The following is a 27750-nucleotide window of genomic DNA, read 5'->3' as shown; positions in this document are numbered from 1 at the left end:
TGGGTGCGGCTGAACGTCTATTTTGCATATTTCAAAGGCGACTATCTGACAATTTGTTTTACTTATAAACTTTGTCATTTTTTGCAAACTTGGTGTCTATTTTGTGCTTTTTGAGCATTAGAAACACATTGGAATGCTCATATTTATGATTAAATCCATCTAGAGCACTCTTATTTGCTTATTACAAATACTGTATGGCCTATATAAAAAATGTTACGTTTCATCCATATGGAGAAAAGAAACAACCTGTATACATAATGTAATTTTATAGAAACAATAGAATAGCAAAATAATATCATGATAAATTATGCTGAGCATTAGTCAAAGGTGTATCAAATTTTAACAGTAGACCTTTGTTTACACACACACACATACACACACACACACACACACACACACACACATACACACACACACACACACACACACACACACACACGCTCCGTCCTTTTGATTCCTCATGGAAAATACTTTTTTTTTGTCCTGGTCATACAACTTCTATATATCGAGGTGCAAATGATTCCAGCTTTGCAGAATTTTCTTTTTGTCCACTAGGCCTTTCATGACTGTTGCAGCCTCAGTGGAGGAGGATGGTGCAAGCTTTACTGGCATCTACAAAATGAGTCCAGTAAGGTTCCCAAGTCTTAGCCATGGAGTCAGTGACCAGCCCAATGTACTGAAACGTTGGGATGTGGCCTTTAGACAAGCTGAGTACAATTGGGTAGGAGGAATGGACTTGCGACCATTTGTTTGACCAACATCAGCCTTCCCTGACTATGGGAAAAGGAGTGCAGGAATCTCACATAAACCCTGGTCACTCTCACCTTGGAGCCTGAAAAGATCAACTCCGATTTCCATGTCCAAAGATTGGCCAGAATATGTAGGCAAGTGTATTTGTCTTATGTAATGTCATTGCCGCTATTCTAAAGCTAACCTGACGCTGCCAGATGGGGGCGGTATTGGGTAACCATGTTCCCCAACACAGCACTCATCTGGGATCTCTCAGGGAGTTGAGCTGACACAAATCCGTTCCGTACCGAACCAATCAGCGTGAGCTAAGGGCGGGATATGTGCGAAACCGGATGTGAAGCTATATAGACACGTCAATATGATTGGTTGTGTTTGCACGCCCACACGGTGATAGACAGACGGTCCCATCCAATCATCTACCAAGTATCTTGAAAAAAAGGAACAGCCCCGTCATCGAATTTGCTTCTGCGATCCCAGATCCCAATAAGCTGTGAAACAAATTTGTGTAGCAAGCTTCTTGGATCTGGCAGCGTCAGGTTATTCTAAAGCCCCCTCAGGTACAAACACCCCTGTCATAGAGTGACTGAGAAAGCCACTGTATGGCTTCATCTACTTTGCTATGGCTACAACTCTTGCTGTATATGACGATGACCATACGGCAATCTCTGGACATGGAAATCAGAGTTGATCTTTTCAGGCTCCAAGTCCAAGGTGAGAGTCACCAGGGTTTCTGTGAGATTCTGCACTCCTTTTCACATAGTCATGGAAGGCTGATGTTGGTCAAACAAATTGTAGCAAGTCCCTTGTAGAACCTCCTACCCAAGCTACATTGATCCAGCGTGTCAAAAGGCCACTACATTCCAAATTTCAGTACATTGGGCTGGTCACTGACTCCATGACTAAGACTTGGGAACATTACTGGACCCATCTTGTAGATGCCAGCCAGTAAAAGCTCCTAAACTGAGGCTGCAACAGTCATGTAGGCCTATTGGACACAGAAAATTATGCAAAGCTGGAATCCTTTGCACCTCGATATATAGAAGTTGTATGATCAGGACAAAAAAAAGGTCTTCTCCGTGAGGACTCTAAAGGGCGGTGCGCATGGTGTGACGGAGCGCATGGTGTGTGTGTGTACACGCGCGCGCGTGTGTGTGTGTGTGTGTGTGTGTGCACTCGCATTTCCAATTTAAACACTGTTAAAATGTGATACCTTTGACAAATGCTCAGCATAAATTATTAAGCTATTATTATTATGCTCTTATGCTATTATTCTATTGTGTCAATAAAAGCACATCTGTACACATGTATGTTTTAGAGACAGTCGCACTGAGGAAAAGACAGGAAGCAGAGCTGGAGGTAGCAGAGACTAAAATGTTGAGGTTCTCTCTGGAAGTAACAAGGATGGATAGGATCAGGAACGAGTACATCAGAGGGACAGTACATGTCAGATGTTTTGGAGATAAAGCCAGAGAGGTCAGACTGAGATGGTTTGGACACATAAAGAGGAGGGTAGTGTGTATATTGGTAGAGGGATGCTGAGGTTAGAACTGCCAGGCAGGAGGCCTAGAGGAAGACCAAAGAGAAGATTTATGGATGTAGTGAAAGAGGACATGAAGTTAGTTGGTGTGAGAGAAGAGGAGGCAAAGGACAGGGTGAGATGGAGGCAGATTATTTGCTGTGGCGACCCCTGAAGGGAAAAGCCCAAAGGAAAAGAAGACACAGGTTGCTTATTTTCTCCAGTTTGATCTTAACCTAATCCTACAACTCTACACTCAAATCCGGATGAAACTTCATGTTACATAACATTTTTGATATAGCCCATATAGTATTTGTAATAAGCAAATCAGAGTGCTCTAGATGGATTTAATCATGAATATAAGCATTCCCGTGTGTTTCTAATGCTCAGAAAGCACAAAATAGACACCAAGTTTGCAAAAAATGACAAAGTAAAACAAATTGTCAGATAGTCGCCATCTTTGAAATATGCAAAATAGACGTTCAGCCACACCCAGTCATACAGATAAGCATTCCAAAATGTTTATAATTGTCAAAAAACATGATTTAGACACCAAGTTTGCATTCATAGCTGATCTGGTTCAAAAGTTCTGGACAAAACCTTTTTCAGGTGGCGGACTGGCGGCCATATTGGATTTGGGCACTATGATGATCCGGAGGGTTGCTGGTTTGGGCACGGATTCAACAAACATGAGCATTCTGAACATTTTGAGCACCTCAGAAAATCTGTAGCTCCAACGGTTTAGAAGATAGAGCCATGTTTGAAGTAGTGGTCATTTTTAAAAGGGCGTGGTCATTTTCGGGTATTTCGCCCCGGATAGAGAATTGTTCACAGTTCCCAAGTTGTTCGCGGGGGTCATATTAGTCAAGAACAGTTACGATATTCTCTCCTAAATGAAGTGCATACATATCTTGGTCAGGTCCTAGACTATCTGTATTTAAGTACAACTGTGAGGTACTTTTATTAACATTCATTAACCATTTACGCACTATTTTATACTTTAGCTATTCAGAAATTGCCAATATACAAGCTATCAACGCATCACGGTGCCACGTGTTGTGAGCTTGTAGATCTTCTATTTTTGGAAAGGTTTGACAAATTTAGAAAAATGTGAGTACTTTTGTTTTGGTACTGCAAATGCTTTTGTACTTTACTAGTAGTAAATAATCTGAGTAGTTCATCACTGGCAGTGAGACAGCAGCATTCTATCACAAAAGGGTCTTTTGAAAAGTAGCGTTCTGGCGCCCCCTACTGGACATTGGACAGTAGTTCACAAATCAATGGTATTGAATCTTGACAGTGGTGGACAAAGTACTCAAAAGTGGTTAAATCGTAATATACTTTCCCCCCTACCCAGGAATGTAGTGGAGTTAAATGTACCGTCTTGTCTTTTTAAATGTAGTGAAGTGAAAGCCAAGTATCCAAAATAAAAAATACTAGTAAAGTACAGATACAAAAAGTACAGTGCTCAAGTAAATGTACTTTGTTAACTGTCCCCCATTGGGTATTGATTATTGAATGCTTTTTGTTTGTTTGTACGATTCAGGTCTATCATGTCGTACCAGCCCAGTGGCGCCAACACGCACATGTTTGACGCGGCCGCTTTTTTCAAATCCGTGGGTATTTTCCTGGGCATTTTCAGCGGCTCCTTCGCCATGGGTGCTGTCACCGGCGTTGTCACCGCACTCATATCCTTCTGTGAACCATGCTTTTACATGAAATCACTGCTTTGAACGTTGAATGTGAACTTGTATTTTTGTCAGTAGTGCAATAATACTTATTAGCAAAGATCCAGTCGCTGTTGTAGGGCTGAAAACGTAATTGTTTTTGTGTAATATCTAGTCAGCCTGCTATGTCAATGACATTGACCTGTGACATAAATTATTTAAAGTACCTTAATTTGCACTTCATTTAAGTGTGTCACAAAGCGGCGCGTTGAGAGCTTCCAGATCTGCTATCTTCCAATGTTGCTGTTTAGCAAGATAGCACACACAAACTGGGGGGTCCTTGAAAAAAGGTTTAAGAACCACTGAGTTATCTTTGTCATACTGGAACACATCCACTTAATATAGCAGGTGGTTCCATGATCAATGGCAACTGCTGCTGCTGGTCCCTCATACACTGTTTCCACACCTAAGCGCAAAACGGCCGACAGCTGCGGACAGAAGAAGCTGTGCGCAGCTTCTTTTTCCGGGTTTTTAGACAGCTGGTGGATGGAAAAAGAAGCTGCGCACAGCCGAGAACGTGCGCGGCTCTTTAGTAAGTCTGGCAGCACCTAGATGCTGTGTGTTTCTAACCACGGGAAGACTTCTTTGTTCTTTAACTCTTCTCCCACGTGACCAAGTTCACCAAGTTGCACTGCTTCCCCCTGCTGGAGACGGCACTCTTCTTCCTCATGTCCTGGAGCACATTCCTGATGGCGGAGGCCTGCGGTTTCACCGGTCAGTTCAGCAGCTAGATAGTGAGAGAGAGAGAGCATGGATTAAAGTTCTGTCACGTGTAATGTGTGTGTGTGTGTGTGTGTGTGTGTGTGTGTGTGTGTGTGTGTGTGTGTGTGTGTGTGTGTGTGTGTGTGTGTGTGTGTGTGTGTGTGTGTGTGTGTGTGTGTGTGTGTGTGTGTGTGTGTGTGTGTGTGTGTGTGTGTGTGTGTGTGTGTGTGTGTGTGTGTGTGGTGACAGTGTTTTTGATCATGATAATGCAACCTTTGTTTTGCATCTTGCAGGTGTGGTGGCGGTTATGTTCTGTGGGATCACACAGGCTCACTACACCTACAACAATCTCTCTGAAGAGTCCACCAAACGCACCAAGCAGGTAGGAGTCAGACTATCGTCTACCTACCACCTTGTTTCCACTGCACCCCTTAGTCCGGCCACACATCTTGGACAGTTTCCGTGGCTCTGGTGCCCATAGGCAATCCAATCCATTTTATTTATATACCATATATTTCAAACACATCCAAGTGCTGCACAAGTAATCTAAAAATGAACACACTATATAAGCTAAGAAACATAAACCAACCCAAAGATAATCAAAACATACTAAAATGAACGTGAATTACTATAAAATACAACACAAACATGCGTCACCAGCCAGTGAATTCTAGGCAGACCACAAAACGCAAGCTGTATTAACCCATTAAGACCTGAGGCCGATTCCACAAATGTCTTTGTAGTTATTTGCTTATATCAGTAATTCTCACATTTGCAAGAGTGTTAAAAAATGTGAGACTCGCAACATGATTTAAAGGTTTAACCTGTGGGGGTCATTTTGATATGGGAGGGTAGCTCATTCCACAATTTGGGGGCTACTACCAAAAAGGCTCGGTCACCTCTTTTTTTTAAACGTGTCTTTGGGATTTGGTTTTCTGCTGACCTCAATGGACCACAATGCCCTCAAATTATTATCAACATGTAAAAGGGCAGAGAGGTACTGAGGTGCCAAACCATTCAGTGTGTTAAAGACAGACAATACAATCTTTAAATTATTTCTGATGTGAATAGGAAGCCAGTAGCCAGAATCTGTCAGAATAGGCAGATGGTTCACTACTCCACCTGACCTCAAAGCTGTATGTGGACTACATCCATACAGTTGGGACTTGTTTAACCAAAGAAAGCACTAACCCACAGACAGCCTGTCTGCTGCACCAGATATGGGTGGTACCCATTACAGTTAAAAAAGAAGTGTAGATCATTGGTGACTGGTGTATCTCAGTCACAACACTGACAGGTTGGTGGCAGAAGTACTCAGATTTTCTTTACTTATACTTTAAGTATCACAGGTTTGTATTCAAAGGTTAATTTAAGGGGTAGTTCACCCCTAAAATAACTCTTTACGACTAGTCTATTCAGACTTTTGTGAACATCCCGGACAGTTTTTAAGCTTGATTCAGTAACTGTTTTCAAATTAGTGTAAAGAGTAAAAAGTACAATGTTTGCCTTAACTGAGATGTAGTGGAGTAGAAGTATAAAGTATGAAGAAAAATGGGATTACTCAAGTAAAGTAAAAACTACAAGTACCTTCAAATTGATATTACAGTAAGTCTGTCAGCCTTTTGAAAGCATCTTAATTTGGTGAGTTCACCTCAGTGCTTACAGAAACAACTAGGAGAAGCGGCCCTGGCCACTGGCGTAGCAGCCTGTGCATCTAGGCTCCAATGAATCCCCATTGTTGCGTGTCACCCCCACCTCTCTCCATTTCGCTGTCAGTCTATGTCTTATCAACATAAAAGCCCCAATATAAGTAATACATTTTGTTTTTGTTTAAGGAGAAGCAAGACTGTGTTTCTGTTCCTATCTCTTATGTCATGATTTTTTAGGAGCTAGGGGAAAGAAAAACAAATCAACACTGAAGCCTGTTTATAACCTTCTGAGGGAATAGATGAGTCAGGCAGTGTTTTATTTAGAGGTGCAATATGAACTAATAACTCTGCAATCGCCACACTTGAAAGGGAAGTGAGCAAACAATTCCCTGGTTGAATTTGCATCATTTCATTTCAAGTTGGCATTCTAGACAATATTGAACAAAATTATACTTGGAACACTCGTCTCTCGCTCTCTCTCTCTGGAGGGTTAATTTGTGTGATTACGCTACACATTGCACAACAGTTTTGAATGTGCTGTATTCTCTGTTTAATCTTCTGCTCTGTTCCGTTTCATCTGCAGCTGTTTGAGGTCTTGCACTTCCTGGCTGAAAATTTCATCTTCTCCTACATGGGCTTGGCGCTGTTTACCTTTCAGAATCACATTTTCAGCCCCATCTTCATCTTGGGAGCTTTTGTATCCTTTTAATGCACAAGAACATATTCTGTTTTTGATTTAAATCATATTCAACCATTAGAAATACTTTGTATTGGTATTAGTTTTTCCTCTTTGTGTCACTAGTCATATAGTTGATATATCAGTTTACATAGTTTTGACCTCCTGGACTGCAGTTGAGTTTTTGTTTATGCCAAGGTCACCTTAAACTCTTCATTCCCCTACCTACAATTTACCAAAATTGTATCAAAATTGATATTTAGAACCAATGGTGGATGGCCATTTAGGTTAATGCAATTATCAGTATAGATATAATCGGTAGCGTATCAGAAAATATCTGCCATAAAAATAGTAAAATACTGTATCGGATCGGTCTCAAAATGATGCTTATTATTTTCACAGATATTGATGACGCAATAATAATGTGAGGTCAATTCTACATTTAATTTGTGTACTCGTCTCATTCAGTAGTGAAAACAGACACTTGGGAAAAAAGTATATTTATTGATTGATTGACAGGCTTTGGGCGAAGCCTCTAGGGCCTAGGCTTGTTTCCATTGTGGTCCTCGGTCAGAATCGGTATCAGCAAATAATCAGATCGGATATCGGTCATCATTTCATAATGGTGCACCCCTGAGTATAATGTTGTTAAAATAATAATAACAAAAAAGGCTCTTGCGCACGTAAACCCCACATTGCTCCATGATTATGCATTCCTATCCTTGACTAGGCATTGCCTGACAGATTGCGATCTTTATTGGGAGAGCGTGCAACATCTACCCCCTGTCCTTCCTCCTCAACCTGGGTCGCAGGAACAAGATCAAAGGCAATTTCCAACACATGATGATGTTTGCAGGTAGGACGAAAAGCTACTCTCATCTGCTGTGTATTTGTCTTGTTCTTTAACCTTGCTAGCAGTGGGGTTACTTCCAACCCCTGATTTATACTTTGTAGCACCAAAAATAACTGTTCTATAAGCTCACAGCACCTCCTGCTGTTAGCTTCTAGATATAATAACCGTTGGTGCATAGCACAGCGTTCAAATAAATATGTTTAAATCACCCTTCTTAAGTAAAGATGTGCCGTTTGGCTGATCGATTTTTCAAACCACAACAACAAAAACAACCTAGGAGCTGTTTTGCCATTTCATTGTCTTTGTATCTTTATGAAGCCCATAGCATGTCCCCTATTGATTTTGACATCGCAATGGCCTTTCCTCTAGCAAACATGGAACCAAAAAAAGTCTAATTATTTCCGTCAGACAGTTCCATGTTCTTTTTAACCCCATGCTTTATAGTTCTCGTCTGAAACACGCGTGCGTGTTCATCAACATTTCAACAACGACTCGGCAACAGATATTCTGCGTCACTTTGTAGCTTTGCATCCTTTATATCTGCTAGTGTGAACGCAGTCTTGTTTCTTCTATGTGTGTCAACTTCCTTGTATGTGCAGTGCACAGTGACATACCTGACAATATATAGTGACTTTTTTACTCAACTTGAGTGAAATTGTATTGCATGTACAATGGCATCTTTCTCTGTCATTGTAAGTACGATACAACATGTTTATATTCAATTTGTAAATGTATGTGAACTTGTGCAGGGCTTCGTGGCGCAATGGCGTTCGCCCTGGCTATCCGGGACACTGCGACCTATGCCCGTCAGATGATGTTCACCACCACACTGCTTATTGTCTTCTCCACGGTCTGGGTGTTTGGGGGAGGAACCACGCCCATGCTGTCATGGCTACACATCAGGTGACCTTTCTTCTAAAAATCTGTTTCCTACGTCGCTCTAAAGGTCATTTCAGACGAGGAGCGTGTGATGCAGACGCTGTCACCTGGATCAACGACATGTCTGCTGCTCCACGTTTGCTCATGAAGGGCACGACTCGTGTAGCGTAAAAAAGAAAAAGCTCAACACAATCCAGGTCTAGTCAGTCGCGGGCGCGTGCACGAAACGAACACACGCGTGTTGCGCAACAATTTCACAGGACTTCGCTCACGTAAATACGCTTGCGTTGTCGCTCCTCACCTTTTCCACTTTTTCCTACATTTGACAGCAGAGCAGAGATGGGATAGGAAGGGGATGTTTTACTATCCTACTATAAAATTAACAGAACTCTGTCTTGCTGTCTATCCATCCGTCCATCCTCGTCCATTTCTTTCCTCGATGCAGGGAGGGAGGGAGGGAGTTAAAGTTAACACTGTTTAATAACATTTTCTTCATGGGCTTCTAGCCTGGATGGATGGTGTGTGGCCATGCACCCACTGTAGTCATGGTGTGGTTGGAATGAATTCCATTTCTGGTGTCTGGTGTCCAGAAGATGGGGCAAGAGATCTCCTATGCTGTTTCCCACAGTATCCAATTATATTTGCTAATTGGCTCCCTCCATCTGTCACTATGGGAACTGCTTTTACTTCTCCAGTCAGCATTGCATACATGGCAGCACTTGAAACCCAGATCATTACTTAAGCCAGACTAGAGATGATGCAACAGTTCAGAGGCAGGTCAACGCTGCTGCACTAGTTGTTTATGGGCAATGAGATGATTTGCCTTTTGTGTGAAAAACAAAAGCCATTCTGTGTATAATTATCGTGTGTATAAATCACTATTAATAGAACTCATTAAAATGGGTATATACCTGCATGGAGAGTAGCCTACTAGCCTTTACATAAAGTGGATTAGGGGCTCATAATGTGTATGACAGCCAGCTGTCACGTAGCGTGGATTAAAATGAATGACTGACTGGGCAAATTAGCATTGCGCATATCCGGCTGAGAGGTGAGAACGGGTTTGCCGAGGTGCTAATGGGGGACCATTGAAAACAAAGACGGCTTGCATGCTGTGGTTTGCTACTAACGGAAATGTGCGTGCACAAGGGCTGCCAAAGTAGGCTATCATTGTCTCCACCAGGCCGAAGGCATGTGGGGAGAGTATGTTTTGCACTCCGTCCGTCCGTGTGTGTGTCCGTGTGTGTGTGTGTCCGTGTGTGTGTCCGTGAACAGCTAATCTCGGCCACCGTTAACCCGGTCGATGCCATATTTTGCACACACACTCCCTGGATGCCAACCATGAACCTCTGCCCCAAACTTTCCAGAACGGCCTGTTATAGCGCCACCAGGAGGCCGCTTTGTGCAAAACAAGTTTTTCAATGCCATATTTTGCACACACACTCCCTGGATGCCAACCATGAACCTCTGCCCCAAACTTTCCAGAACGGCCTGTTATAGCGCCACCAGGAGGCCGCTTTGTGCAAAACACGTTTTTGCACAGTACACCTACAGATTTTGTCCAAACATCACGCAAATTGGTACACAGTCTCTCTAGAGCCATTCAACGAAACGGGTCTTTCAGATTTATCAGACTCCATCCTGATTGGTTAAGATTGGCTTCCAAAGTTCACAGGAGTGCTCAGTTTCAAACAAAATACTGCAAATCATGAACACATCGCGTGATTTCCGTGAAATTGTGCACCCACATTCCCACTAGGCCGAGGACGAAATGCCACATGAACAATTTCAACTCAGCCTCAAGGTGGCGCTATAACTGGCCGAAAAGTGTTTTTACCTCTAACTGCACGGATCTGTGGATAACCTGGTGGAGACCTGTGCCCGGAAGGGCACTTTTTCTAGTTTGTTCTTGTTTTTTCACCCCTCTCTTCGAAGTTAGACTGGGCAAGCTCTAAACTGCCCAGTGGACCCTACGCCAGTGGACCATCCTAAAGAGCTCGATGTCGGGTGGAAACCTTGTATGTCCAAAACACACATAACCACTTTAACGTTCACATAAGAATCACACTTGTGTGAAGTGAGGGGTGCTCTTATCATCATACATCATATACATCACTTTCCGTGTTCAGCCAATCAAATCACAAATGTCATTCCGGCCATTCACAATTTGCATCTTCATTTTTCTGTCCTCACTTTTTGTCTTCAATGTTTGTGTTTACAATTTTATTTTTAGTCTCAAATAGGCTCAACTCTGTCAACAGACTCTGAGACATCGGCTACATATGGCAAGCTAGCTTTGAAAACCTTATCGGATTACATGGAAGGCTTTCTCAAAAGGCAAAGAAACAAAAAAGTGTAGTATACAGCACCATTGTATGCAGCATACTGTGTGTAGTGGGCATTGTCTCTCTCAGCTAAGGGGTCCTTTTGGAGTTTGGAAGACTTCTGACGTAGGCATTAAATTACGAAAAACCATAAAGACGTTGAACAATTTGGTGATACGACGTTTACGCCCGACAACAACAACATGAGTAATAATGCTACCTCAGAGTGAAAAGCAGTCTGGCAATCCTCCTAAAAACGGAAGACACTAGAATCTCCCTGTGAGCTCGTCGCCATGGCAACGAGTGTGTGGGGATATCTGGGGTGTTAATCAGTGATGCTGATGAGATCTGTTATCCGTGGTGTGCATTGCAATGTCATTTATGACATTGCAATGTGCGTGTGGCTCCGGATCCTTGCATACTATGAAGAGGGACTAGTCTAAACCAGTGTTCCTCAAATGGGGTCCGTAGACCCCCAGGGATCAGTTGCCCAGCCCACCCTCCCATGAGAAATGAGAATAACATAATGAAAAACATAGCATACACGTAGAAAGTTAAAAACTGAGAAAGAAAAGCAAAACAATTAAAAAGTAATAAATACAAAATCTATATAGTAGTGTCAGGACATCAGAGATACATTTAAAAAATAAGTGTCCCAAAACGTGTGTGGTTTGGGATAGAAAAAGAATATATGGCTACGGTCTGCATGTGGCGTGGTTGCATCGGTCACATCTACTGCACAATCGTGCACATAAAGTGGAAGAATTTATCCTTTCTATTGCTTCACCCCACCAGTTATCCGAGAAGGTAGACTATCCGAGAAAGCAGACTTCAATGACTGAATAATGTAGTTTCAATACGGTGACAGGGAGATATAGCAGTGGGTGGGCCTGCATGCTTTCTTTATTAAACAAAAAAGAACAAGTCAAATCGATTGGGTGGGCCAGATTTCTATGTGGTAGGCCCACCCATGGCTATGCCACTGAGATAGAGATTTTGGGGGAAGTTTTTAACGTTGTCTCTAGAGATACAGTGAAAATAAACAGTTTTGTGTTTAGTATTTGGCATTTCATGTTTTTTACTTCGGTAACCAAGAGCTCTCTGCCCTGCGGTTTCCAAGCAAGAGACATGTGATACCCATGCGAGACAAGACAGGGGTCATTGAACCTGGGTCATTACGCTCACTGGTCTCTGTGCACTAACTGGCTGAGCCACAAGGCACCCATGAATTCTGCATATTTTCATTGATAATCGCTTTATTTATTGTCAGAGAGTATGTTTTGCACTCAAATCATCCAATTGCCATCCAAGGCATAAGAAGAACTGGCACCCTTTTCACATTGGCCTATTATAGTGCCACCAGGAGGCCACAACCTGACCTGCCGTGGTGGAGACCTGTGCCCCCTTGGGGCACAGGTCTAGTTTTTGAGTGGTGCAACCACTCCCTTACGGAGCTATGTGTGTGGCTGGGTGGCTGGCTGGCTGGGTGGGTATGAGCATGAAAACAGCATGGTTGTTTTTCACCACCTGTGCGCAACCTAACACGCACACGCACACATTAACTGTATATATGATGATTTTGGGTGTGCCAGTACAGTACAGTACAGTACAGTACAGTACAGTACAGTACAGTACAGTACAGGTTTTACAGTAGAGGGACCCCCACACAGTAACTCTGTAATTTCTCAACCGTTTCGGACGCGGGGCGGCATGCCGGAACCGGGCCGCCCCCCTGGGCACGTTCCTGGGGTCTGGATGTTCTGTTGTTTTATTCATTGATTGATTGATTGAAATATTTATTAACAGTTTGCAGAATTACAGTACATTTCAAGCACAAACTCAATACAAAGACTGTTAACTGTGAGTGGACGACCCAATTAAGCATTACACTTGTTTACAAGAGGGTCCACCTTGTTCAATTCATCAAAACATTTAGAGACTTACAAATAGACACTTCTATATACCGGTAGTCAAAGAACAGAACAGGAATTCCTCATAAAGGAGGTAAAAAGAGCAAAGAAACATATACAGTGAGGGGGAAAAGGGTGGAAGGTGGGAAGGGTTTCAGACTTTACGGGGGCCAGTTTCGAAGTGCAGACGTCCGTAGGTGCCCTTTGAGAGCGGTTTTGAAGGAGTCAAGGGATTTGCATGTTTTAATGACTGTTGGTAGGGCGTTCCATATTTTGGTGGCATAGTAGCGAAAATAATGTAGTCCCTTGTTTATGCCGAATCTGGGTTGTACATGGTTTGTTGCACTCCCTCTGGTGTTGTGGGTGTGGACTTCGTTAACATTAAGGAAGTATCAAGACAGGTACATGGGTATCTTGGTGGCGTATCGAATCTTGTGGACCAGACCCATTGCAAGATGCTGTACTCTGTCGTCGACCCTAAGCCATTCCAGCCTGTCAAAGTGGACAGGGGTGAGGTGGGTTCGGGGGGTGAGGCCAAGTAGGAGCCTGACCAGTTTGTTTTGGGAAGTCTGGAGCCTATTTATTTATTTTTTTTTTTTTTTTTGCGGCTTACGCCTTTTATTGATTTTTGAAGGGACAGACAGTAGGCTGACAGGAAACGGGAGAGAGATGGGGGAAGACATGCAGTAAAGGCCGTGTCGGGTCCGGGAGTCGAACCCGCGGCACACTGCGACTGGATTACCAGTCGGGTGCCCAGACCGTTACGCTACGGCCTGGGCCATGGAGCCTAGTTTTAAGGGCCTTTTTTATTTATTTATTTTGTACCTTTATTTAACCAGTAAAAAAAAGTCTCTTTTACAAAAGGTGCTGTGGTACCAGGAGGTGCATGCATAGTCAAAGAAACCTTGTACGAGGGCTCCTGTTAACCCCTGGGCTACAAAAAACTGATTATTGCTAAAAATACAAACCTACCGTTAACGGAATTAACGGAATGTCAATCAATGTCAGTTATCGGGGGTTAAACGAAGCAAAAATTGTAATTTACCAAAAAACGGCCGAAATCCGCGCGATCGTGTGCTATCGTGCACGTGCGCCGTCTCTATGTGCGTTGCTGTTAAAAAATTTGATATTTTGCGATGTTTTGGGGTTGATTTGACTTAGTTATGAAAAAGTTAGCATTAGCTTATCATTCCGGACAGCCAAACGAGTGACACGGGGTTAAGATACTACCGGATGTTATCGATCGTTGAACCGGAAGTGACTTGACCAGATTCGTCTATTTTTGTCAAAATCGGCATAATGGTGCGTTCCCGCCATCTGGTGGCAAAACGAGAGAATACATTATAGATGCCATGTGCATTTGAATGATCTGTTCAAACCATCAGATCTTTCTATTAATGTTAAAATGATGAATTAAAAATATGCCAATGTGTTACCCAAACAAAAAAATTGGGATTGGTAGTCCAAGGGTTAAGGTCTACAAGGTGTTTTTGTTGACCAGTGAGGAGATCCTGTAAAGGAATCTTGTTCTTTGGTTGACTTTTTTGATTACGTTGGTGGCCATTTTATCACCGGAAAGATTAGCCTCCAGAATGGAACCTAGGTAGGTAATTTCATCACACAGACAGCCTTGTGTGTGTCAGCCCAGGGACACAGCTGGCCCTGTGTCTGTCAGCATAGGTAAACGTTGGGATCTGCCCGCCGGTTCATACTGCGCTACAGCAGGCCATCGCACTGCCGCAGGGAAGAGCTGCTGCTGCTAATCCTCATAAGACCCAAATCCTCCCAAATTTGTGATGGGAGCGAGGGGGGGGGGGGGGGGGCTTCTGCAGAGGGGTAGGACAAAGCCGTGAAAACATTTAATTCCAAGCTTTGTGTCCCCATTTTCCCCCATGATAGTTTGTGTATATGAGTAAATTACTTGTGTATCTCCATTGTATAAGGAAACCTTCCTCCTGCAGCCACTACGGGACGTTTTAAAAGTGACACAGTCCTCCAGCTGTTCCAACTCATGTTTTTCATACCAGAACATCTGCAGAGTGTCCGTGCTAGAGCCAAGGCTCAGTGCATACATGTCATCTAAACAGAGGGTCTAACGCGGGCGAGGCCGGTACAATTACTGTTTTTAACTGTGGAGTGGCCTTCCTAAACGGCTTAATCTGCTGACCGTGTTCACTCCACCATTAAATCTATTCTTTACCCTCTCCCCTAGGTTATGCATCCTTTTGGCTGTCCCCTCCCCTCCCTACAATAGGGTTATGCATCCTTAGGCTATCCCCTCCCTACAACCATAACGACTGTTATCATTATTGTTAATGTGTGCAAAACATACACTCTCCCCATGCCTTCGGCCTGGTGGAGACAATAATAATAATCTTTATTGTCCCCGAAGGGATATTGTCTTCACAGGTCTGTATAACACCACCAAAAAAACAAACCCATATAGTACAGACACCACAGAAAATGCCATGATGGCTGAGGGAACAAAACTACAAAAACTGACCTTTTTCCAGAACAATTTAAACTAGAACTGCACTCTGTCGAGTGCATACTTGCTTGTTGCACACTAGTAGGCCATAAATGGCCAACTAGTGCGCAAGCATAGCGCGCAAGTACTTTCGACCGCTGTAAACTGTCAAATCTCAGTATATCTGCGAAGGAACGTTTGAAATGTAAAATTATTAGGTGTAACTATTTGCTACCTACCTACTTTATGCATATAAACACCTAGTATTATTAAGTATGGTTCAAGTTTCTATCTATATAAGAAATACAGTTTTATCGATGTAGATATATTCTAGATCCCTTTTTAGGTTTTCAAAGAAAAATAAATCATTGATATGTGATGAAAAAAAAGGTATATAAACTGATTTAAAATATATTATACAATATAGTTATTTTATTATTTATTGTAAATTGTCAATTGTTTTAAATGTATTTCATCTTGGATTATAGTGATATTAATGTATAGTGATTATGTATATAGTATACATATGACTAGCTCTAAATGATGACGTAAGACATACGTATACATATACATATACTATATAGAGTATGTAGTTGTAAGTTGATTAGCGGTATACTGTGGTTACTTTGCGCCAAAAACCGTGACAGCAATCCGCCATTTTATGCGTATGCCAATAAAACAGCAAATCTGTGCCTGGTTTGCTGGGACCAGATCACATAAATGACCATATGTCTTACGTCATCATTTAGAGCTAGTCATACATATACACACCACGTACTCTGGTCCCAGCAGATCAGGAACAATTTGCTATTTTATTTTACTGATTATGTATATAGTATACGTATGACTAGCTCTAAATGATGACGTAAGACATACGCATACATATACATATACTATATAGAGTATGTAGTTGTAAGTTGATTAGCGGTAGGCCTATACTGTGGTTACTTTGTGCCAAAAACCGCGACAGCAACCCACCATTTTATGCGTATGCCAATAAAACAGCAAATCTGTGCCTGGTTTGCTGGAACCAGATCACATAAATGACCATATGTCTTACGTCATAATTTAGAGCTAGTCATACATATACACACCACATACTCTGGTCCCAGCAGATCAGGCACAATTTGCTATTTTATATTACTGATTATGTATATAGCATACGTATGACTAGCTCTAAATGATGACGTAAGACATACGTATACATATACTATATAGAGTATGTAGTTGTAAGTTGATTAGCGGTATACTGTGGTTACTTTGCGACAAAAACCGTGACAGCCAACCCGCCATTTTATGCTTATGCAAGAAAAACAGCAAATCTGTGCCTGGTTTGCTGGGACCAGATTACACAAATGACCATATTTCTTATGTCATCATTGATTGCTAGTCATACATATACACACCACGTACTCTGATCCCAGCAGATCAGGCACAATTTGCTATTTTATTTTTACTGATTATGTATATAGTATACGTATGACTAGCTCTCAATGATGACGTAAGAAATATGGTAATTTGTGTAATCTGGTCCCAGCAAAACAGGCACGGATTTGATGTTTTTTTGCATACAAATCAAATGGCGGGTTGGCTGTCACGGTGAAAGAGACTGGGCGAAATTATTACTTGCGCGCTCTGCTTGCGCAAATAATAACTATTTTAATAGTTATCGTATAACCATACATTTCTGGTGGCCAAATCTGTGTTGGCGTTCATTCTAATTGTATTAATTCCTCACATGAGTTGGGTTAAAATGAGAGATGTTTGGTTTTGTTATTTGGTAAAAAGGAATATGAATTTGGGACTTAGAGCTGCCTTGTGCAAGTTGTGTAATCTCTATCTGCATCCTGTCGTGAATGACAGTTGAGCCTGGACAGTCAAAGCTCTGTTTTGCATGGCGACACACACAATCCTATTGTAACAACTTCTGTCTGTATGAGAAGCTATTTCTAGTCAGGGTGAAATGCTAATTTGCGGGTTTGTAGTCATCAGCCAATGTGTAAGCTAGTGTAGACCTTAACACATTTGGACCTGTTGTAAACAGTTAGTTATACCTTTAAAGGTTTTATGACATTCATTTTCATTTTTTTTTCATTTTTTTTTTTCTTTTAGGTTTTATGACCTCAATTACACCCAAAAAACCTGAACTTTGAACATTCAGTGGATTTTCTGTGGTCTGAAGTTTTCTTTGGGGTTTGGAAGGCCTTTGAGCTACAATGAAAACAGGCAGCACAGTGAAACAGTGACATCTGCTGGCAAATCCCATTGACATATATGGGATTTGCAGTAAGTGATGTCACTTACTGCCGGCAAATCAGAGCACCTGTTTGAGCCAGAAAACCCCAGATCACAGAAAATCTACTGAATGTTAAAAGTTCATGTTTTTTGTGTGCAATTGAGATTAGAAAACCTAAAAAAAATAAGAACAATTCCAAAACTTTTTTTTAATGTCACAATCCCTTTAAGACCGGGAGTACTTCTGTGTCATTTTACTTTGGCGGTTTTGATTGAATGATTAAAATACTTTATTAAAGGGATATTTCACTTTCAAATAAAATAAATATATAAAATATTAATAAAAAAAAAGTAATGGAAAAGTCAAGGACCCCTCATACATTATGTTGTCCTTCTGGTCTCAGGGAAAAATAAGCTATGCGCAAAAATCCCTAGGAGGCTTGTTTCCATTGTGGTCCATTGTACTCAATTCATCCACTTGTGCTGTATATTATCCACTGAGAGTACGCCTTTGTCACATGACAGCGTTGGGGACGACGAGGCTGCACTGCAGGATCGGCAAAGGCGGCACGAAAGGTGGCCGTACATCAGGTGCTGTATGTGAATTTGGGTGCAACTCTTTGTTTGCTGTTTATGGTGGCGGCGGGAAAGAATGTGGTTTCTGTGTGGTGTGACTCTCAATGCTTCTCAGCTGGCCTGCATGGCTACGTCTCTGGTGTTGGAAAAAGTGGGTAGTTTGTGCTCATCAGGAATATGGGAAAATGGTTTCTGGTTGTCTCAGCAAAGATGTATACATTTACTATGAAAAATGCTGCGTCTGTCTGTCTTGTCTACGGAATCTCTGCTCTAGCAGAACCAAATGTATTCAAACATTGACGTTTCAGACAGTCCCTCTGGAGCTTCATCAAAAGACACACTTTCTCTGTGTGAAGGATTTTTCTTCATTAATAGTAATTTGATACTGTCTAACACACCTGTATAGCTATTAAAGTAGATGTGTGAATATTACATTTGCAAAGACTTTTGTGTCTAGGAGTATTGAACCAATAAATTATTAACCTCTTGAGCCCAGCGGCTCAGAACCTCCGAACAGCGCTCAGCGGGTCAATGGAGACCCAATTAGTCTCCGGTTCCAACTCCGATGTTGCGGATTTTCCCCCTGGATCCCCCCTGGTGTTTAAGAGGTTTTAAGAGTAAATTATGGAACTACGTACGAGTTTCCATTTCCCGAAATGTTTTGGACATGACAAGGTTTCCGTCGGACATAGATGATATGGGCATCCATACAGTAGAAGTGTGTGGACTAGTTAGCATAACAGATCACAAGTCCTCTTTCAGGCCGCCTGGTGACCGAGTGGGGGCCAGTGTAGAGGATTGGTGTGACAGCCCAGGCCCACTTTCCTTTTGTGTTCGTTAGGGGGAATGTTGTTCTGGTTTTCACACAGTGATGTGAGGAACGCATCTCTGTGGAGGCGTGCTCAACAGAGCAGTGTGAACGAACGCAGTTGAAAAGCACAGGCAGGAGGCAGGAGCGTGAGGTGATATTACGCATGCATAAGAATGACTCATAATTGCCAGCTGCAGCAAGCTCTTGTTTATGAACATCTATAATCAGTTTGTGTGCCTCTGCCTCAGCTCACGGCTTCACATTGCGGCGTTCAGAGTATGGGTTTTATGCCGTTCAGACTATGGGTTTTATGGGTAAGTATCCCACATTGGCCTAGAAGCAGCCAATCATTAAAAAGTGTCCTCTACGGTCGCTACTCATAGATTTATATATAATAGAGACGTCACCGGATTTCTTCTCTCATTTACTTGCATTGAGTTGCTCACCCAGTGCATGAAGCGTTCTTCAGGGTTGGAACCAGTGCATTCTGGGATTGGTTATGGTCCATGCGTGAACGCGCCGGGCTGTTGATATCATTGCGTGTGTTCACGTATGGAACATAGCGTTTACGTATGGAACATAGCGTTCACGTATGGAGCATGGCACGCATAGTGCTGGGCCCATAGTGCAATGCCACTTTCAGCCACCATGTCTTTTGCGCTTCAGTGTTTCCTCTCGTGACGTCTCTATTATATATAGTCTTAAGTCACTACTAGATGTAGATCAACATGTTGTCCAGACGCTTTTCAAGAAGCTAGCAAAAAACAGGAAACTAATCCTTGAGCTCATTCATGATGCCCCCACATTTCTTTGAACTGTATCCCGATTGTTAATTTCCCTCTTGAGAGGGCAAATATTTTGCCATAACTCTCCATTTTTGCAAGTTAAATTAAGCCAACACTAGCAACGGCTCTTGAAGGGGCATCCACATGGAGAAAAAACTATTGATAGACGATGGTTAAGAACTAAATGGAAACCTACAGGTTTGTAACTGTACAGATGGAACCGAATAGTCCATTTGTACACTGTTATGTGGGTCTGTGTGCCGGCCTAATACATAAACTGGGGGTCCTTGAAATTAAAAAACATTTGACAATCACTGCTATAAATGACCAAGATGATAAAAAAGGGTTGCTCATGAGGATAATATGACAGATTGACAGTATAGTAGAAGCAAGGGATGTTGCCATGACTGTACTGAGTTTAGCGAGTAATTGCAAGTTGACAGTCTGTCCTGTCTATATAACTGTCTACTGTATGTCAGTGGTTCTCTTGCATTGACTACTTTGTAGATCTGCTATATTTGAAAAATATTTGAAAAACTAGTGTTTTGAAGGGTTTTTGACCTATAATGACATGCCTCAAAATACACTGACCCCTTGGTTCCAAGTGGTCAAATTATACAGTGTCTTTCATATGCGAGTAAACTTTGCACTGCCCCCCGCCACCCACCCCAGCCTTCTTTCATCAGTGACGTGACTTTCTCCCTGCAGTCCGACGTGCCTTGAGCCTTAAATCTTGGCTCGTTCCTTCGAGATCCTTCCTGAGCACATCCCCCAGCATGCTTTGCAACGTCTTTGTTTTCCCAGGTCGCTGACCTCCCCAGCTACACAACCCCCCTGAGGTTCTGTGAAGGGGGCCCCACACTTCCCTTTCTCTCCCCTCTTCTGTAACCTCTGTGAGGCATGCGGAGAAATCCTCTGGGAGAGGCCATAGTATAGCTCCTCAGTGTCTCTAATTAAACCCTGGTGGAAAGTACATTTACTCAAGTGCTGTACTTAAGCACAACGTTGAGGTTCTTCTACTTTACAAATGTAAAATCATGTCAGTATATATATATTTTATACCTTTTTCCTCACTTCATCTCAGAGGCAAATAATAATAGTTTGACTGTATGAGCACACAGCATAGAGATTAGAGATGACTGTAAACACCATGCAGACAACACATATTGGGCAATATTTAATTCATTCCTTCTTAAAGGTTTTGTTTGTATGGATTTGTGTTGTTGAACATTTCTAAAGTAGTGACGATAACAGATCTATAAGCTCAGAGTGCATTACATCACAAGACATTGTGAGTTTGTAGATTGGCTATCCAAACATAAAAAAGAAGAAAAAAACACTTGAAATGATTCATTTATCATGTATTTTTGTAGGTTTTAGGTCCTGGGGAGATACCAAATTAAACATTTGTGTCTCGAGCTGAAAGGTTTGGGAACCCCTGATTTAAAGCATCCATAGTGCCACTTTTGGCTTCAGGTTTCAAATGTAATCACGGTAGATTTGGCTTGTGTCCAGGCAGACTTGTTTCAACATTAGACTCCACTTACCATCGCTCAGAATGAGCCATTCAAGAACTTGTCATTGCTGTCAGGCAGAAACCTCCTATCTCCATATTCAGTTCTTTTTTTCGTGAATGAATGCCTATACGTGATCAATGATCATGCTGCTAGAGCATCACACAAAGGTATCAAAAGCAGCAGATATTCCACCTAGAAACGCAGTACAAAGTGGTTACTTTTGAGTTGTATATCTGCAAATTGTTATTTTCTAATTTGAATCCTGAAAAGTAACAGTTTTTTGACATGAGGTTTCCACCCGACAGACGTTATGAGGATTGAAAGTGTCGTGTGACCATTTAAAGCAGATTATGTTTGTTTTAATCCACCTGTAAGGGAAAAGACACCGAGACAAGAGGGAAGGAAGTCTGTCAATGGAAATGGTTGTCTCTTTTTTTTTATTGGCTTGTTGTTTTTTGTACAGCAGATGGTATTCAATGTTGTAGACACGTAGACACCTTGTTCCAAAGTGAAATTACATAAGTGATGGAAACACTTATAATATCCATGTTCAATTGTCTTTATGTAATGCAGGGCTTTTGAGTTATTACATGCATTACTGTATATGTATATTTTTGAACATCCTGCTTTTTTCAAAGCTGGCACTTTGCTCTATACTGATGCACAAATCAAAAACCGGAAGCACAACTCTTCCATCTTTCTCTCACACGCTGAGCCACTTATCGCTCTTCCCTCTGTCACAGGGTTGGCGTTGACCCAGATCAAGACCTGCATCCCTCTGGAGACAACTTCCAGGTCCTGCAATCGGTGAGGACTTCTACCCCAGTCATTCTTACTTACTTAAATCTTACTTACTTAAATCCTATACTTTAGATTCCCATGGGCTCTACAAAAGGCCCCCCTCCTCTTTTCGCCCTACAATAAGTATCTTAGCGAAAATAGCCAATCTACATCAGTGTTGATTTCGTCGACTAAAACTAAGACGAAAAATGTTCGCAACTACCTTTTTTCACTGACGAAAACTACATGGAAACTAAATGATGACTAAAACTAAGACTGTATATACTGACAATTTCATCAACAAATAAAAACTAGACTAAAATGTTAGGAAAGGACTAGTGGACAAGAGATCCAGTATAAGTCATTTTACAATTGGTTGCATACTGAAAATAGCCGATCTACATGGCGCCACGCTGCGACTCGTTGTGGGCTTGTAGATCAGGTATTTTCAGCAAGTGATGACGGCATCAATATGACGGCATCAAGGCACCGCCAAAATACATTTTGGTCGACTAAATCAACTGCAGATTTAACATTTAGTCGACTAAAACTAGACTAACACTAAAACATTCCATGTGACTAAAATGTGAAGAGACTACCGGTAAGACTAAAACTAAAATCAAGATTTGCTGCCAAAAACAACACTGATCTACATGCAAGCTCACAGCGAGTTGTAAGCTTTCAGATCTTTTATTTTTGCTGATTGTTAGTCCCAGATGCAAAGGTTAAACGCAAAGTGTTTAAATCACGGAATTTCACGCCACTGTTACTCAGGCCGTGGAACACAGCCCGCAAGGCTAGACTGACGTACATGATAGCCAAGTGAGTCGTGAAAAGTGGAAGTGAATCAGCTGAGTCAGACTGCTAGAAGCAGAACAGCTTCAAACTCTACTCTTCTATAAACTATAATTATCCTCCTGCCTAGCAATTCTTTCAATTACAGTCATCTAATAGGATATACTTGATGGCTGCTATGTTCCACCGAAATTCCGGAATTCTTTTATATGGCATGGCTCCTCTGAGACGAGCCACGCACCGCTAGACCATACAAGGGGTAAATTTCTGCCAGTACCTCCATGCTGGCTTTTTCTCAACTATATTTTACACTTTTTGAATTTTATAGTGGAAGTCAAAGGGGCTCTGATTGGGCTGAAACCATGTCCACTGTCCAGATCTGGAGTCATGTATCATAAATACGTCAGGTGATTGATGTCATAGATCAGGGCAGTGACATAGAGTCCGTGAGGGCCACAGGGCCTCGGCCCCCATGAGGAATTAGACCTTATATATTCGCCTCTGTTCGTCCCGTTTGTACCACGACAGGTCGCGCCGCGCCCGTTCGCGTAATTATCGTCTTTGCATTGACTTTGTATGTAATCGCGCCGATCTAACCATCCGAGTCTAAACGCACCTTTAACACCTCTTCTGTCCTGGCCCGATGGCGGACCGCGTTTCCTGTCCTCTTGTACACAATGCAAATCGGGCGATCTGCCACGCTGTTCCCACACGAATCCCAAGATCCACATCATTCAAGAGTTTTTATGTTTGCATGTCGAGTACAGTTCACTCGACCCTGCTGAGTTCTGTGTGATACTCTTTCTGCCTTGGTGAACCTTGGCCCAGTGTACTGATTCCCCAACCTGCAGGCTGTGAAGATATTGCAAGTGGCCCACCAAGTACTTGGCCAAACGCTCAAAGATTAAATAATGTATTTCAATAATTATGTAAAAAATATACTTTTGTGTGTATTGTGCAACGTTAGTTCCATGCATCCGAGGCAGATGGATCACAATCGATCGGTTGATAATTAAAATAAAACATGCACTGAAAACTTCAAGAACGCTTTTGAGATTTTCAAATGGGCCCTGATCGAAGGAAAGGTTGGGAACTGCTGCCATGGCCCACTGTAGTTGGCTGCTTTACTGAAAGCCACTACGAATTAAAGCTGGGTTCAGGCGTCACTGCTGCAGGGAGGAAGGGAGCGGGGGGTATAAGCCACTGTAGAGGCCTTAATAACTGTTGTTTAGGACTTGGTTGAGGGCTTTACTCTTGCCAGCACCTTGTCTTATCATTCCTCCCTGCCCTGTTATATTTACCCGCCGGAAAGTCGTTAACCGTGACGCCTGCGACACTGGGTGGTCCCTTAACTCAACAGGGGTCATTGTACTGCAAAACACTGCTTGCTTCCTCTGGCTTCCATCTGGGTCAAACACCGTTTTGATGTAGACAAACTGTTTGAATTGACATTGATATAATGACTTAATAGGTCTGCGTGTGTTTGTTTGTTCAGGATGGGCCGCAGGCTGAGGGCCAAAGCAAAACCAAGCAGGAGAGTGCCTGGCTGTTCAGGTTGTGGTACACCTTCGATCACAAGTATCCTTCTTCTGGCTTGTTTACGGCTAGGGGTTGTCAAATGTTATCAATTCCAAGCTGGTCCCTTTTTTAGTTTGGTATGCATTAAGCCACAGACCCATAACGCTAGAGGGTGTACACATTGAACCAAATGGACCCTTGTCCCTTACAGGTCCATTTGGTTTCATTTGTACACTCTGAGTTACAGTTTGTAATGCTCCTTTTGGTTTCTAACTGTAAATAATTTAGCTGGGGACCCCCTGCAATCCCCCACAAGGACCTCTGGGGGGCCCTGGACCCCACTTCAAGAACCGTTTATGGGACCAGGGAAACCAGTTCTTGTATCAAGAAACCACCATGCATCTGTGTGATAATCTCAGTTTCCCATTGTCAGCAAGGGAGGATTTTCTGAGGATCAGGGCAGAACATTTCCTGGTTTTACACTGATTGTTTATTTCCAGTCTCTAGTATATTTGGGGGGGGGGGGGTTCGTGTTGAGTATATCGTCACAGGTGCCCAACATACTCTCAAGCTTCCTATTCTTAGCTTGTACATTTGCTATTTTCAAAACATATCTTGACAGAAACTTAAAACAAATCTCGAATTTGAACATTTTGGAATGTTTTCGGAAACATTCTAACACAAATCTTGTATTGGGGTCCTGACTCCCTCCTGGCACAAAATATTTTCAGATAGGGGTCAGTGGCCAGATACATTTGGGAGTGGTTGAAATGGAAACGTTTGAGAACCTCTGGGCTCTATAGCACATGTTAAATCCAGCTGTGTTTTGGTTGACACAAAGGGCAAGTCACATGTACTGTAACCTGCTGTCTACACCCACTTCCTCTGTACTGCTTTCAACACAGCTGTGTTTCACTGTGGGGTATTTTCTCCATGATGAGGCGTGGGCTGTGGCTTATCCACTAAGGTGTGGATTGGGTTTACTTTGTCCCAGGCAGCCTCAAAAAGAGTGAAGGGATAAAGTTGCTTCTATGCCTTTGTGTTGAGTTTTGCTGCTTCTGTTGTTCCGTTACCATATGTACCTTCTGACAGACTGCCTTAATTCCTATGCAATGGTCCCAGTAACCTGGTCATTTGTATTAGGCTATCCCCTAATAATTGACCTACTGACTGAAATGTATTGAGGCCAAATTCAATACATAAATTGGGGAAAAAATTAAAGTTGCGTTTGATTGATTGATTTATTAACAGTTTGCAGAATTACAGTACAAGTACAACTCAATACAAAAACTGTTAACAGTGAGTGGACGACACCATAAAGCATTACACTTTTTACAATAGGGCCCACCATTTTTTTAGATTAGTTGGTAGTGCTGCTTAGCTAAGTTCCCATTTTTGCTTTTGTGAGTTCCCAGCTAAGGGTGATGATACTGTACTGTATATACTAGTGTTTCCCCAAGCAAACCTCCTAGCCCTTAGGTTAGAGGACTTAAAGGGATAGTTCACAATTTTTTAACTTAAGTTGTATGAAATACTTGCCATTAATGTAGTGGTTGCAACTGTATTAATTGATTGCCCGAGTCCCGTAGTGGGAGTTCTGCTCTGGTTTTGGTGAATATTATGTAGTTCCGGTAATTTTATGGGGGGCACTGGGGCCACGCATTAAAAGTAAATTAATCCACAAAATTTGTGTCATTTGTGTTGTTTACCTATTTTTTAAATATTAGCGCAACTTTCGTTCAACTTTGACCCCTCTATCAAACGAAAGTTGCATTATATGGTAGATATGGCAAGTATTTCATACAGCTAAAGTTACACATTTCTGAACCATCCCTTTAATTTGTGCTTTGTTGAATGACAAACTGAAAAAGTATCGACACAAAACACAGTTGAAATTACATCATTTTTGTTGTTCAACTAATTATAAATATGACTTTTAGTGGCTTTAGTGGTTTCCTTCTCATGTCATAGGCTAACTCGCTCATGTCCCTCTGTTTTATGAACAACAACATTATTGGTCAATTAAATAAATGTACTATTTCTTTCATGTCTTTCCTTATCCATACCCTGGTTGTTTGAGTACACTGTACATTAATGGGGGCTTAGTCTCCTTAACACTCACCACTCACCAAGCTACATGAAGCCCATCCTGACGCACAGCGGCCCACCCCTCACCACCACCCTGCCTACCTGCTGTGGAGCACTGGCCCGTTGTCTGACCAGCCCCCAGGCCTATGAGGTCAGTACTGGAAACGCACACATACACACACACACACTATTACTAGTATTGCTATTATTTGTGAACTAATATATACAGTATCTTTTATGAATGCCATTTTTTACAAATTCTTCCTATGCACAGCTTTGAGTGTTTGTAACACAGGAGGTGATGATTTGAATGTGTGATGATAAGAGCGCCCCTCACTTCACATGAGTGTGATTCTTTTTTTAAGTCAAACGTAACAAGCTCACAACGCTGTGATGCGTTGTGAGCTTGTAGATATGTTCTTTTTGATGCATGCCTTTGGCACGCAACTAATAATAAGTCAACCGTAACTCCAACCCTAACCTCTAAACCTAACCGTTAAATGCCCCATCCTAATCCTAAATCCAACCAGAATCTTTCTATAATTGTAAGCGTAAGCTCAACATTATTTTTTATTTTTTTTGAGGGGCGCTAGGTCAATAATTGATTAGACTCCCATCACGTCACACGGGTGTGATTTGTTTTTATTTTTAAACATCAAACAACCGTTTCTCTTGTGAGGACCAGGACAATAATTGTCCTAACGATGTCTGTGTTTCTCAAATTTTGATCATATTGGTGGGGACATTTGGAGCTCACAATTATAGTAATAAAAGTACACACCCTGTCCTCCTGAGCTAGTTACTGTACATTTAGTTTTTTCCCCCGGTCTACAAATAATTTCATGTAGAGAATGGCCTTTGACCGACCTGGCTGCCAAGAAGTGCGTGTCAGAAGTTTTCATACAGAAGAAGCCACAAACTAAATGGAACAAAAGTAGAGAAAGGTAGAATTGCATTGCCCTAGTTTAGCGACACAACAAACCGCAGAGAAAATGTTTTGCCTCAGCTGATGACGCAGAGATGAATTTTGAATCACAAGTAATGAATGATTGGTCACATTGCATGTTTATCCAAGCTACAGTACAGCTGAGGTTAGATCAAGATAGTGGGAAATTATGAGAATATTGCCTCTTTTTCTTTTACTATAACAGTACATTGTATTGTATGACACATAATTAAGTTGTTTTCCCTG

The 27750-nt window shown here is 42.0% G+C and overlaps 1 protein-coding gene across 2 annotated transcripts in view; it reads left to right on the top strand.

Moving 5' to 3' along the window:
* The window catches only part of slc9a7 (solute carrier family 9 member 7), a 49184-nt gene that overhangs the window by 15700 nt on the left and 5734 nt on the right, over positions 1-27750 (top strand). The window contains exons 7-16 of one of the 2 annotated variants that reach the window (XM_083766537.1): positions 3813-3954; positions 4602-4707; positions 4989-5077; positions 6928-7041; positions 7765-7876; positions 8623-8776; positions 18214-18279; positions 22121-22184; positions 24448-24530; positions 26604-26709. In XM_083766537.1, coding sequence (XP_083622663.1) covers positions 3813-3954; positions 4602-4707; positions 4989-5077; positions 6928-7041; positions 7765-7876; positions 8623-8776; positions 18214-18279; positions 22121-22184; positions 24448-24530; positions 26604-26709 — 1036 coding nt within the window. The remainder of the gene's footprint in view (positions 1-3812; positions 3955-4601; positions 4708-4988; positions 5078-6927; positions 7042-7764; positions 7877-8622; positions 8777-18213; positions 18280-22120; positions 22185-24447; positions 24531-26603; positions 26710-27750) is intronic. The other variant, XM_083766538.1, reaches the window with a different exon arrangement.

The sequence above is a fragment of the Protomyctophum parallelum genome, assembly GCF_964188405.1.
Source record: "Protomyctophum parallelum genome assembly, chromosome: 6".
NCBI lineage: Eukaryota > Metazoa > Chordata > Actinopteri > Myctophiformes > Myctophidae > Protomyctophum > Protomyctophum parallelum.
This window is presented reverse-complemented; position numbering and strand designations above follow the sequence as displayed.